The sequence below is a fragment of the Hirsutella rhossiliensis genome, assembly GCF_020360975.1.
Source record: "Hirsutella rhossiliensis strain HR02 chromosome Unknown scaffold00012, whole genome shotgun sequence".
In the NCBI taxonomy this organism is placed as follows: domain Eukaryota; kingdom Fungi; phylum Ascomycota; class Sordariomycetes; order Hypocreales; family Ophiocordycipitaceae; genus Hirsutella; species Hirsutella rhossiliensis.
Genome location: NW_025408678.1, coordinates 823064 through 837220, shown reverse-complemented (window position 1 = coordinate 837220; position 14157 = coordinate 823064). Strand labels below are relative to the sequence as shown.

The window sequence follows — 14157 nt, the reverse complement described above, 5'->3', positions numbered from 1 at the left end:
ACAATGCATCACTAAATTCACCTTTCTATGCCCCTATTTCTTCCACTGTGCTCTCAAGCCACTGCTTGAGAAATACTTTAAGCCTTATTTACTTTTCTAACTGCTCACTGCGCAGTCGAGCTGCTTGCGCGTTTGATTTGTGAACCCACTGGAAGCCCTATGTTATGTCTCCGGTTCACACAGATGCTTCGTGCCTGGGGGCAAATTTACCTGGAAGTGCTTTTTTCTGAAATTCTGACACAAAAAGGCAGGGCCATGGGCCCAAGGAGAAATCAGCTGTATTCTCTCGTTTCTCCAGCTCGTGGGGCGGCTTTCAAGTACAAGATCGAGCAAGGGGCTTGGCCTGCCGACGCGACGGGATTTGGACCGGAGGCTGTCAGCTTTTGAGGCCAATTGTCCCGAAACTCCTAGACGTACCCATTGTGCGAGTTCCGGACACATGGCCCGAACCGCCTGGCCGGCTCTCACTCAGCAGAGTCAGCACGTGTCTTACCAGCAGTTGCCAAGCCCAGGAAATTGATGCTGTTCAGTCTAGTGCCTGGCTGACAATGATACGAATACTCCTGGACAGAGACAAGGGAAGGTATCGCCGGACCCTTTACCGATAAAGGTCGGGTGGTGGAAACTCGCCTGATTTGTTTTCTTTTCCCGACACGCGGGACTGGATGATACCGGCCCCTATGAACCCGCGTGGCCAATCAAACCCCCGAGACGTGGAAAATTTTCCGCGTCTTAGACACCTTGGTTTATCAAGCTGTAAGCGGAGTCGACGCCCTAGCTCAGCACAGTGGCGCTCATTCCTAATCAGCTCGTGAAAAGCCGAACGTGCCTGCTTGATACGACTTCATACACTCATGCTGGATCGGGTCCTATAGAGCATAGGATTATTGATAGGGTATTGGGAGGACTGCATACCGGGTATGCACAGATGGTTGAAGATAAATCAATCATAGGCCGATTGGTGATCCACCTGACCCCTTTCCCTCCGCCCTCTGGCTGTGTTTTTCTTTCTTCTTTGGCGCTCCCTGAAGCGGACGGCATCACAAGTTAGGCACTTTCCGGGAGACGAATTCAACCCTCACCGGACATGTGTAAATTACATACAGAAGAAATATCAACTGCGGAGCAAGTGCCCATCCTAAGCATGTGCCCACTCGCGGTAACCGGACTGAGGACTGGTTGTTATTAGAGATTAGTTTGGTTCTAGCCACCTCTCAGATCCGTCGCCGGTCCAGGCCATGTCTGGTCCTTTCACCAATGCCTTTCCAAGCCAAGTGCCGCTTAGCCGCTCGGTTTGAGTGCCACCCTCCCCTTGCTTCGCAATTCTGCCAGAAATGATAGCCGATGCCCATTCTCGGTACCAAGCTGCCGTGGTCTCAACTGTGTAGAATCGTAGTGCGGAAGCAGACCTGCGAGCCGCTAGTATTTTGGCATGCCTGCTTCTACCTTGACTGTGATGGACTTAGATGAAACAAAGTGTTCGGTATGAATCAGAAGAAACAGTATAATAAGAAATCCCCTGGGAGCCTCTCCTGTTTTGCGTCGTCTGGGTTCCGCCAGGAAGCATCTCTATGTCCAGCCTCCAGTCCTTACCATCATTGAAAATCACCGGCACAAGCCGCAGTGAGCCAAGTGAGCTCCAAGTTCAAGCAAACAGCATGAACGAGCCCATTGCCATCATAGGAACGGCGTGCCGATTTCCAGGCTCTGCCAGTTCCCCCTCCAAGCTCTGGGAGCTTCTAAAGTCACCAAGGGATGTCGTCCGCCCCTTTACAGCGAAAAGACTCAACTTGTCCAACTTTTACAGCCAAAATGGCGAAGCACATGGCCGGACAGATGTACAGCAGCAGTCATACCTGCTTGAGGAGGACGTCCGTCTTTTTGACGCGGCCTTCTTTCGTATCAACCCCAAGGAGGCGGCCGGCCTGGACCCCCAGCACCGGATTCTGCTGGAAACAGTCTACGAGGCGTTCGAGGCGGCAGGACTACCTCTCAGCGCCGTAGAGGGATCACAGACATCCGTCCACGTTGGCGTGATGACCGACGACTACTACACCATTCAAGCTCGAGACCCGGACACCATGGGTAGCCATGCAGCCACTGGCTTGTCCCGCTGCATCCTGTCAAACCGCGTCTCGTATGCTTTCGACCTACGGGGCCCGTCGATGACGGTTGACACGGCGTGCTCCAGCTCCTTGGTTGCCCTGCATCTCGCCGTCCAGAGCCTCCGCAAAGGAGAGGCCTCCCAAGCAGTGGTGGGAGGCACCAGCCTCCTCCTCGACCCGCACTGGTTCGTGACGGAATCCTCATTGCACATGCTGTCTCCCGACTCGCGCTCTCGCATGTGGGATATAGAAGCCAACGGATATGCCCGCGGGGAGGGCTGCGCGGCAGTGATTCTGAAACCTCTCAGCAAGGCAATTCAGCATGGCGATCACATCGAGTGCATCATTCGCGAAACGAGCGTCAACTCGGACGGCCGAACAAATGGCCTGACCATGCCGTGCCCCAAGGCTCAGGCCGCCCTGATTCGGCAGACGTACCAGAACGCAGGACTGGACCCTGTTGCGGATCGATGTCAATACTTTGAGTGTCATGGCACCGGCACTCAGGCTGGCGATCCGGTTGAAGCTCGCGCCATCAACGATGCCTTCTTCCCACCAGGCACACTCGACCAGGCTGATCAAGTCGGTCGGCTGTACTGTGGCTCCATCAAGACCATTGTCGGCCACCTGGAGGGCTGTGCTGGGTTAGCTGGCCTTCTCAGGGCGTCATTGGCAATTCAGCACCAGGCCATTCCACCCAACATGTACTTCAACGAGCTCAATCCATCGATCAAGCCATTCTACGCCAACCTCTGCGTGCCCACGTCCCTTCTGCCATGGCCAGAGACGCACTGCAAACCTCGTCGTGCAAGCGTCAACAGCTTTGGATTTGGCGGTACAAATGCCCACGCCATCATCGAGAGCTACGATCCACCCCCAGCCGCTCTGACATTCCATGGCCAACCGAATGCTCTCACGGGCGCAAAGAGTCCAGACGAATCGAAAGCAAATTTTGGGCTTATCGGACCCTTTGTATTCTCAGCCAGAAGCCGCACGTCCTTGGCCCGCTCGCTGGGGCGAATATTGGACCATTTGCGTTTGAATCAGGCACTCGATCTGGATGCCTTGGGAGGGGTGTTGCATTCGAATCGAACCGCTTTCTCATACAGGGTCGCAATTCCTGCCGTGAGGAACTGCCAGCAACTCATCGAGAGCTTGGAGGAGCAGGTCGAACTCGCCTCTGGCCCATCAACTAGCGGAACGTTCGGTGTCCGGGCGTTGAACGAATCCGGATCAAAGCAGCGGCCAAGGATCTTGGGAATATTCACAGGACAGGTAGTAATTTGTGTCGTTTCCAGGCGGAGAGATATATGGACCAAAGAGCTAATTCATTATGGTGACCATAGGGGGCTCAGGCGGCTCAAATGGGTCGACAACTTTTGGCGCACTGCACGCTCTTCCGACAGTCCATCGACAACTGTGAGGCCGCGTTGGCATCTCTGCCCGAAGCTCCCACTTGGTCGCTTCGACAGGAGCTGGCCGCCGAAGAAGCGGTATCGCGTCTCTCGGAAGCCAGCATCTCTCAGCCACTATGCACTGCTGTTCAGATCGCCCTGGTCGACCTCCTGCAAGCCGCCGGCATCCAGTTTGCCACAGTCGTCGGCCACTCGTCAGGCGAGATTGGCGCAGCCTACGCAGCCGGCCTCTTGGACCGACGAGACGCAATGGCCATCGCGTATTACAGAGGCCACGTCGCTCACCTGGCTCAAGGACCCGGCGGCAAGCCTGGAGGCATGATGGCGGCGGCGCTGACGTTTCGCGAGGCGAAATCTCTCTGCTCGGGACCTCGCTTCGGTGGCCGACTCAGTGTAGCGGCTGGCAACGCTCCGTCCAGCGTTACTTTGTCTGGTGACCTAGATGCCATCGAGGAGATCAAGGGGCTCTTGGATGCGAGGAAGGTCCAGGCACGGCAGCTGCGGGTCGACACGGCCTATCACTCCCACCACATGTTTAGCTGTGCTGAGGCCTACTTGGAACATCTCAAGCGGCTGAACGTGGCAGTCCAGACGCCTCCGAAAGATGGTGCTTGCGTGTGGTTCTCGAGCGTGCGGAGAAATACCAATATGACGGCTCAGCCAATTCATCAGCAGGGTCTCGAGGGCCAGTATTGGGTCGACAACATGGTACAGCCGGTGCTCTTTTCTGAAGCTGTACAATTCGCAGTGCAGACGAATCCAGCCCCCTTTGCCGTTGCTCTCGAGGTCGGGCCGCACCCGGCTCTTAGGGGCCCAGTGAGCCAAACGCTCAAGCCCTTAAGTGCCTCTCCGTTACCCTATGCCGGGTGCTTGGAGCGTGACCAGGGAGGCGTTGAGAGCATGTCGGCAGCAATCGGAATGATTTGGAGCTACCTGGGCCCCTCTGCCGTCGACTTTGGTGGCTGGCGAGAGGCCTTTGGCTTGCCAGGTCGACAGGCCCCTCTCAAAGATCTTCCCTCGTACGCGTGGGATCACGACCAGATATATTGGCGGGAGTCCCGTCTCTCGCATAACTTTCGGGTTGGCGGGCAGCCGCCGCACAATCTGCTCGGTCGTCAGCGCGAGGATTCCCAATACGAGAAGACATGGCGCAACTTCTTCCATCTGCACGAGATGCCCTGGGTAAAGGGGCATGTGTTCCAGGGCCAGGTGCTATTCCCTGGAGCCGGCTATGTCAGTCTAGCGGTGGAGGCGTCCAAAGCCTTTGTCCAGGATCGCCCCGTCAAGTTGCTTGAGGTTCGAGATATGAACATCCCCAAGGCGCTGGTAATAGGCGAGGACAACGGGATTGAAATTCTGTTTACGATTCGGAGCAAGACGCTTCCCTCGGCTGTACCAGACGGCTCCATCTTGGAAGCCGATTTTGTCTCCTACAGTTGTTCAGATGAGCGTGTACTGGACAGGACTTGCAACGGACACCTGCTTATCCATCTTGGTCGTGCAGAGCCGGGGGACCTCCCGCCTAACTCACTGTCTCAGGTCGAACTCACGCCCCTCAGCACAGACAGGTTCTACCGTGCCGTTTCAGAGATAGAGCTCGACTACGGTGGAGTATTCCGCACATTGCACTCCATCGGCAGGTCCTGGGGCCACGCCAAGGCATCCGCTTCATGGCCCAAGGGCGATCTTGACATTGGCTGCTCGCTGCATCCCGCTCTGCTCGACGTCGCCTTCCAGACGGGACTGGGGACTTTCGTGTCCACAGCCGAAAAGTCAATGGGTAGCCCATACCTTCCGATTGGGATCAAGCGGGCCATCATCGATCCCAACCAGGATTACCGGGATGAGTCGGGTTCGACTAGCATCGATATCGAGGCTTTGATGGCGAGTGCAAATGCCAGTGTTGTAGAGGTTGACATCAGCATATGCGCCAAATCAAGAAGCAGCGATGAGAGCTGCGGCATCCAAATCGATGGATTGATACTCAAAGCGATTGCAGAACCACAGCCCTCCGAAGACCGGAATCTCTTTGTCAAGACAATCTGGGATGTCGACAGTGCCTATGGCCTGACTGCCCCGTCGCCGGCTCGAGTTGACATTAACGAGTCGGCAAAGATGATTGACGCATGTGAGCGTGTTACGCTGTTTTATATGCAAAACCTCGTTCGCGAGATATCGTCGAAGGAACTGGAATCAGCGCAATGGTACCATCAGGAGTTGTCTCGCTACATCCATACCACATTGGCCACGGTCCGTGAGGGGAAGCACGCGATACTGCGCAAGGAGTGGTTAGATGATGACCGCGAAACCATCACGAGGCTCGCCGAGCGCTATTCCAACAACGTTGATATTGAGATGCTGGTCGCCGTGGGCGAGAACCTGCCATCCGTTGTGCGAAAAGAGTCTGGGATGATGGAGCACATGTTGAACAACGACCTGCTTGGCCGACTGTACAAAGAAAGCAACGGGTTGGCAACTTGCAACCGCCATGTCGCCGATCTCATGCGTCGAATCAGCCACAAGCACCCGCGGACCAAGATACTCGAGATTGGTGCTGGCACTGGCGGGACGACAGTCAGTGCCTTGAACGCCGTGGGCGATGCGTATTCGTCATATACGTGCACCGACATCTCGGCGAGCTTCTTCAACGGGCTTTCGAAGAAGCTGCCTGAAGAGCACACGCCAAAGGTTGACTTTGAGGTGTTCAATGCCGAGAAGGCACCTGCTGCACAAGGCTTCACTGAAGGGAGCTATGATGTTGTCATTGCAGCCAACGTGCTTCACGCAACACGAAGGCTGTCGGAGACTGTTCAGAACGCCAGAGCTCTCTTGCGTCCTGGAGGATATCTGATCGCGATTGAAGTCACAGGCACCATGATCCGCGAGACCGGCCTCATGGGGGGGTTGGAGGGCTGGTGGCTTGGCGCGGAGGAAGGAAGGAGAATGGGCCCAGGCATCGGCCCCAGAGAATGGGACAGAATACTCGAGAAGAACGGGTTCTCGGGCGTCGACTGCATTGTCCACGACCACCCTGATGTCGCCAGGCACAGCTGTTCTGTGTTTGCCACTCAGGCAATTGACGACCGACTCAACGTGTTACGGGATCCTCTTTTCTCCATGGACCTGATTCCCAAGAGCCCCGTGCTGATTCTGGGAGGCAGGACGCTGGCCGTTTCCAAGCTGGCTCGTCGCGTAGCCAAGATGTTGCGTCTCTGGTCATCGGAAATCAGGGCTTGCGACAATATCGACGACCTGGATTCCGCTGATATGCTCCCCGGAACCTTTGTCTTGTGTCTCTCGGACCTGGACAAGCCATTCTTCTCTGAGTCCCCGACACCGGAAAGGCTGGACAGGCTGCAGGGGATGCTGGGTGCTGCTCGCAACATATTGTGGGTTACGTGCGGGCGCATGCTTGACGACCCCTATTCCAATATGATGGTGGGTATCGGCCGTGCTCTTGCGGTGGAACTGCCCCATGTGAATATGCACTACCTCGACTTTGAACGTCCTGAGGCTTGGAGTGCCGACGTTGTTGTTCGCCACGTTCTGCGAATGGCCGTCACATTGGCTTCCTCGACTGACACTCGAGACATGCTGTGGGCTCAAGAACCGGAGACGCTTGTCAAGGGGAATGAGTTGCTGGTGCCTCGCATTGTGCCTGATCACGCGGCGAACGAGACACTCAACGCCAAACGTCGGAGAATCAGCAAGCTCGTCGACTCGACGGAGAGGATCACCATCGCCTCTCAGAGCATCAACTCATCTGAGCCACTGCTTGTCATTGGAAGCCCCCTTGATGTCCCAGAGCGTCATCTGGCAGTTGATGTCAAGCTGTCGGTAGCACTACATGCCGGCCACGAGAAGCCATGCTTCTTGTGTTTCGGCCATGTACAAAACCCCGGTCATCCGGCATGTACAGAAGCGGTATTTGCCTTGTCCGCGACCAACTCTTCGGCCATCGTTGCGCACGCGGAGAGCCTTTTCACCTGCCCCGATTCGCAAGCTGGCGGTGCCGACGCACTTGTGGCCATGGCATCCGCCCTGATTGCTTCGCAAGTGCTTCCCAGCTTCCCGAAGCACGGGACAACCCTTGTTTGCGGAGCTACCGGCATCATGGCCGAGTCCCTCGCCACAGCGGCAGCGCAGGCTGAGCGCAAGGTGCTATTCGTGGCCGTCGACTCAGCCGGGGAAAGGGGTCGAGACGGCTGGATCGTGGTGCACCCTCGTGCCCCGGCCCGGGTCGTTCAAAAGCTGATCCCCCGTGATACGTTATTACTCTTGAATTTCTCCGAAGATGCTTTGCATAGCGTACTGCCCTGCCTGCCCAAATTCTGTGCGGTTCAGGCTTTTGACCCTGGTTTCATCCCTCACCAGCCAGCCGCGGTGGCTGCCGCCGCTCTGGCCGTGGCCTATGAGGCGCACAAGGCAATGAATGCCGGGGGGACGAGCACAGCGCCAGTCGTCACTGTCGTCAACATCGCCGAGGCGTCTCAGGAGCTTCTCACAGGAAAAGAGCGCCTCTCTCTCGTATTGGACTGGGAGCGTCAAGAGCCGGTGAGCGCGGTCATCCAGCCCCTCGAGGCCAACAGCATATTCTCCGTCGACAAGACATATTTCCTCGTCGGGATGGCTGGAGAATTGGGCCAGTCACTTTGTCGCTTCATGATCCGCGGCGGCGCTCGCTACATCGTCCTGGCCAGCCGCAATCCCGCCAAGGATCCGCATTGGCTCACGGATCTCCGGTCGACCGGGGCTGATGTCCGCATTGTCAAGATGGACGTGACGGACCAGACGCAGGTGCGCGAGACGGTTGCCATGCTCCGGCAAATCATGCCCGAGATAGGAGGCGTTGCCAACGCTGCCCTGGTCTTTGAAGCGGGCATATTTGTCAATTTCTCAGCCGACAACGTCGCCAGACAGCTCAAGCCCAAAGTCGACGGCACGCTTCACCTCGACCACGAGTTTGCCTCGGACAATCTCGAGTTCTTCCTGACGTTTGGTTCTCTGGCAACTGTGTGTGGTAATCCAGGCCAGGCCATGTATCACGCCGGCAACATGTTCATGTCAAGCCTGGTGGAGAAGCGCCGGCAACGCGGCCAGGCGGCTTCCATTCTCAACTTTGGACTGCTGGTCGATGTCGGATACGTTGCCCGAATGGATCGTGCCGACGGGACGAATATCGAAGGAACCCTTCGTTCCTTGCTCCTGACACCTCTCTCGGAAGCAGAGCTCCATCATCTTGTGCTTCAAGGCATCATCTCCGGCCGCCCAGGCTCGGCTTCTGGGGAAGTCATCATGGGGATGGCGCCCTACATCGACGATGGAAAAGCAGCGGCTCGACCTCCATGGGTTGACAAGACATTCTTCTCCCACATGATCCATGCGCCCATGGTCGCCGCCAAGGGTCAAACATTTGCCCAAACGTCGCCATCACTCACATTGCAGCACTTGCGCGAGAACTTGGACCGCTCCAGCACCATTGAAGAAGCGACCGAAGGCGTGAAGGAGTTGTTTTACAAAAAGATTGAGTCGATGATCAAGGTTCCAAGAACATCCATTGACGCGAACGCACCCCTGGCAGACCTGGGACTCGACTCGCTCCACGGCATCGATATACGAAAGTGGTTGCTCGAGGACCTCAAGGTCAACATTCCTCTACTGAGGATTCTCGGTCGTGAACCCCTGTCCGCCCTTTGCGGCAGTATTGCTCAGAGCTTCATGGAAAGTCGAGTGGGGTCGAGTGATCAAGTGAAGGCGCCTGTACCGGCAGCAAAGCCGACTTTAATGGAGAGCCCACGGGTTCCTGAGATACGAGCGGCCAGCGACTCCACCCCCGGCGAGCTCAAGTTGTCCAACCTGACGATACCTGTGAAGAAAGCCCGAGGAACCGACGCAGAATCCCCTCTGGCATCCCCAGGCACTCCGACGTCCTCGACAGACGACGCCCCTTGGACCGACTCCAGCAGCGACGACGGACACCGCGAGACCAACGTCACCGCTGCGTCCGTTTCACCGTCGCTGTCCCTGTCATCACTCGAGATAGAGACCATAGACCTGCAAGGCTCAGGGGACGCCAGGTATAAGCGCAGCGAGCGCCTGTCATTTGCGCAGGCAGGCATTCACTTTTTGCATACGTTCCTGGATGACCCCACGTCGTTCAACGTTACGACGCGGTATGCTGTCAGAGGGCGATTGAACGTCAGCAGACTAGCACAGGCCATCGAGAAAACATTGAGTCATCACGAGGCCTACCAGACGTGCTTCTTCGCCGACTCAGGCAGTTCTCAGGTGAAGCAGCATGTTGCGAGCAACATCAACTTACACCGGTTCAGGCATGTTTCCTCTACGAGAAGAGAGGCGGAGGAGCACGCACGAAATGCCTTTGACTCAGTGGCGAATGCCGAGTACCTGCTCGCTTCTGGGGAGGCATTCCGGGCCGTCCTCGTGACTCACGAGCCCGAAAGACACACTCTTGTCTTTGGCTTCCACCTCATGGCGAGTGATGCGCTCAGCTTCAGCATCTTCCTTCGGGACCTCGATCGGGCATACCAGATGCTGCCCCTGTCGTCGAATACGAGCTCGTATCTCGACTATACCCGACGACAACACGACGACGTCAACGCCCATCGCTTTGATGAATTCATAGCTTACTGGAAACGGCACCTCAATCCAGTTCCGACCCCCCTCCCTTTACTGCCGATAGCTCAAGTGAGTTCTCGACATGCACGCCGCGTGTACCGGAACCACATCGTTGAACGGGAGCTGGGCGTCGACATGGCCCGCAGGGTCAGGGGAGCTAGCCAAGCCTGCGGCGCCACCTCGATGCAGTTCTACCTGGCGGCCATGCAGGTCCTGCTTGCTCGTCTCGCCAATGTCGACGACGTGTGCATTGGGGTGGCGGATAGCGGCCGCAGTCGCACAGGAGACTTTGCCGACTCGGTTGGCCACTTTGCTAATATCCTCCCGGTTCGATTCCAGATCGACTCCGGGCATTCGTTTGAGGAGCTGCTCAACCGAACATCGCACTCGGTACTCAGTGCGTTTGACAATTCGCAGGTTCCGTTTGACCTGCTCCTCGAAAGACTGGGCATTGAGCGGTCTCCAGTGCACACGCCTCTCTTCCAGGTCGCCTTCAACTACCGCGTGGGCGACATATTGCAACGACCCCTGGGTGACTGCATCCTGTCGATGGAGAAATATGTAGATATCAAGACGCCCTACGACTTCGTCATCAACGTCACCCAGACAGGGTCGCAGGGTCATCTCGTCGAGTGCATCACCAGTGGAAACTTGTACTCGAAGTCCGCCACCGAGTTCATCACGGACACCTTTATCGGCTTGGTTGAGTCCTTGACCCAGGACCAGTCTGCCAGGATTCGGGACTGCAAGCTTTTCAGCAGCGAGCAGGTCGAGCGCGCCATTGCTCTTGGACGAGGGCCAGCCACCAGACATCCTTGGCCCAAGACGTTGCCCGAGCGATTTCAGCAAGTCGTCTCTGCTTATCCAGGATCCATCGCCATCAAAGACGCCGACGAGTTCCTGACCTACAGCCGTCTGGCCCGTCGGGTTGGCCTTTATGCTTCCAGTCTCCTTGGCGCCAACGCCGGTCCGGGCTCTCGTGTGGCGGTTCTGTGTGAGCCGAGCATCGATATCTACGCGGCGATGCTTGCCATTCTACACATCGGGGCCGTCTATGTCCCTCTTGACATCAGCCTTCCAGACGCACGGCGCCGAAGCATGATGAAGGCTTGTAGGCCGGACATGCTTGTGTTCCACGCCGCCACGACCGAAGCCGCCATGGAATGTTCTGGCGATGGAAAGGTTCGCACGCTTGACCTGTCCAAACTGCACGTATCTTCCCCTCCAATAGGTTCTCTCCCTGCACTCGCCCCTTCGTCTGCTACTCGAGATAGCTTCCTCCTCTTCACTAGTGGCTCCACAGGCACGCCAAAGGGGATCAGGCTAGGCCAAGGGGGCATCATGAACTACGCCGCGTCCAAGAGCGCCATGCTTGGTCTTGGTCAGGTAAGAGTGCTGCAGCAGACGTCTAGCGGGTTCGACATGGCGATTGCTCAGGCCTTCAATGCTTTTGCTAACGGGGGGACTCTTGTCGTCGCCCCCTCAAAGGCTCGTGGTGATCCAAGCATGATTTCCCAGATTATGCTCGAGGAAGGAATCGAGTTCACCCTTGGCACACCTTCGGAATACCTCATGTTGACGGCGTATGCCGCCGATACTGTGCAAAGGTGCACGTCGTGGCGCTATGCCTGCTCCGGGGGTGAAGTCGTTTCGGAGAGGCTCGTCAGGTCTTTGCGGCGGCTGGAGCTGCCCAGTCTCAGTTTCACAGACTGGTATGGCCCGACCGAGGTGTCCTGTGCCACCACGTTCCGGAATATCCGGCTGATGGCCGGCGCAGGCGAAGCTTTCGAAAGCCATGGCACCGGAGATGGCGCGACCAGCGTCGTTGGCAAAGCCATCTCCAATACCTCCATCTACATCGTCAGTGAAGATGGCAAGACCGCGTTACCGACTGGTATGCCGGGAGAGATTTGCATCGGTGGCGGCGGCGTCGCCAGAGGCTATCTAGATGCCGACCTGAGTCGGGACAAGTTTGTGGCAGACCCCTTTGCGACCCCTGACGACCATGCTGAGGGACGGGCTGTCATGTACAAGACCGGTGACAAGGGTTATCTCCAGATGGATGGATCTCTCGCGTTCCTGGGCCGGGCGAATGGTGGCGAGACAGTCGTGAAGCTTCGCGGACTGCGAATCGACCTGAATGAAGTGTCCAACGCAATCTTGGCAGCAGCCCCGCCGGAGACACTGGCCGATGCGATCGTAACGACACGCGGCGAGCCTCAGTTTCTCGTCGCCTACGTGGCTCTTGCGCGAGGGAGGAATCTGGACCCTGCACAGCTGGACATGCTCCTCGGAGACCTCGCGCTGCCTCGTTACATGATTCCTTCGATGATCGTGCCATTGGACCACTTACCGATCACAACGAACGGAAAGATCGATAGAGCAGCTCTGCAGGCTCTTCCACTTCCTGCTCGGCATGGGAAAGACGACGAAAAAGCAGCACTTACAGTGCCTGAAGGGGAGCTGCGGGTGCTCTGGCAGGGTGTTCTCGGCGAGGCGGCGAGTGTAGCCACCATTGGACCGTACTCTGACTTCTTCACAGTAGGAGGAAGCTCCCTCCTTCTTGTTCGGCTGCAGAATGCTCTGAGGGAGAGGACGGGTGTCGCGCTGTCGCTTCAGGAGCTTTACCAGGCCACCACGCTGCGGAAGATGGCGGCGGCGATGCATCAGGAACGCGGCCAGTTGGCCGAGGAGACTATTGACTGGAAGGCGGAGACGGCGATCCCAAGCAGCATTCTGGAAGCCGCGAAAGGAGGTCCGTCTTTGCCGCAGCCTCAGAGACACCGGCGCCAGGTGCTTCTCACCGGGGCAGGAACATTTTTGGGCGGTGAGATCCTTCGCTGCCTGATGGAGAACGATGATGTGGCGAGGGTTCACTGTGTCGCCGTGTCGGAGGAGGAGCGGCAAAGGTTGGCGTCCGAGGACAAGGGCAAGATGGTCATATATGCCGGCAGCATGATGAGTCCAACTCTGGGCCTCTCGGGTACGGAGACGGCCTTTCTAAAGTCCAACATTGACCAGATGATCCACGCAGCGGTCCAAGGCCACTGCATGAACAACTACACATCGGTCAAGCAGGCGCTGTACGTCTCGACGCAGACATTGGTCGGGCTGGCTCTTCCCCGCCGGGTGCCCTTCCACTTTGTCTCGGCGCCGCGCGTCGTTCTCCTCTCTGGTCAGCATGAAGGGAAGCCAGTCTCGATGGCTGCCCACCTGCCGCCAACGGACGGCTCGCAAGGCGTCACGGCGTCCAAGTGGGCCAGCGAGTGCTTCCTAGAGAAGGTTGCGCGGGAGACGGCCCTCCCCGTCGTCGTCCATCGACACTGTGCCCTGATAGGAGAGCGAGCACCAGCCGACGACGTCATGAACTCGGTCGTGCGCTTCTCCCTCCTCACGCGCAAGGTGCCCCACGTGGCAGGTGCCGAGGGTTTCTTCGACTTCAAGGACGTCGTGGCCGTGGCGTCTGAGATTGAAAGGCAGCCCCCGGCGCCGGCGGCGGGACCCGTATGCTTCCGCCACCACAGTGGCGACATGCGCGTGCCGTTTGGCGAGTTGGCGCAGCGGCTGGGCGCCGTGTACGGGGGGTCGTTCGAGGTTGTTGAGCCGTCCGAGTGGCTCCGGGCGGCGGCGGAGTTTGGGATGGAGGAGCTGCTGGTGATTCACCTGAGGGCAAACATGGAGAGCGGGAAGCCCATGGTATTTCCGTATCTGGGCGCGTGATGAGTGGGCGACGGAGCGGGAGCGTCGGGCTTGACGGTGGCTGGCGATGGTTGGCGAAGGCGTTGGGCTCGATGGGGCCGTTGGGCTCGAGGGGGCGTTGAAGTCGGCATGTGTTGCTTAACAGATGCCTTATTCTTTTTAACCTTCGGTGTTCTTGAATGGATGATGTAGACGGATCAACGTCTGAGGGCGCCCATTGTCTCTTCTCCACGCATGTGAGTTGTCGAGCTGCTGTTGATGCGAGGTCGACCGGGCATGTACCCAAGAAAAGCGGGACA

At 57.5% G+C, this 14157-nt stretch overlaps 1 protein-coding gene across 1 annotated transcript; it reads left to right on the top strand.

The window, feature by feature from the left end:
- Nucleotides 1-1658: 1658 nt before the first annotated feature.
- On the top strand, nucleotides 1659-13879 carry HRG_09320 (AMP-binding enzyme domain-containing protein; the record flags this gene model as incomplete). Its single annotated transcript, XM_044867791.1, has 10 exons — nucleotides 1659-1899; nucleotides 1960-2940; nucleotides 3088-3380; nucleotides 3452-5683; nucleotides 5735-6423; nucleotides 6487-8911; nucleotides 8966-9191; nucleotides 9291-9356; nucleotides 9438-9540; nucleotides 9598-13879. 10 exons carry the CDS (start codon nucleotides 1659-1661, stop codon nucleotides 13877-13879), a joined length of 11538 nt encoding a protein of 3845 aa, XP_044717051.1.
- Nucleotides 13880-14157: the final 278 nt, after the last annotated feature.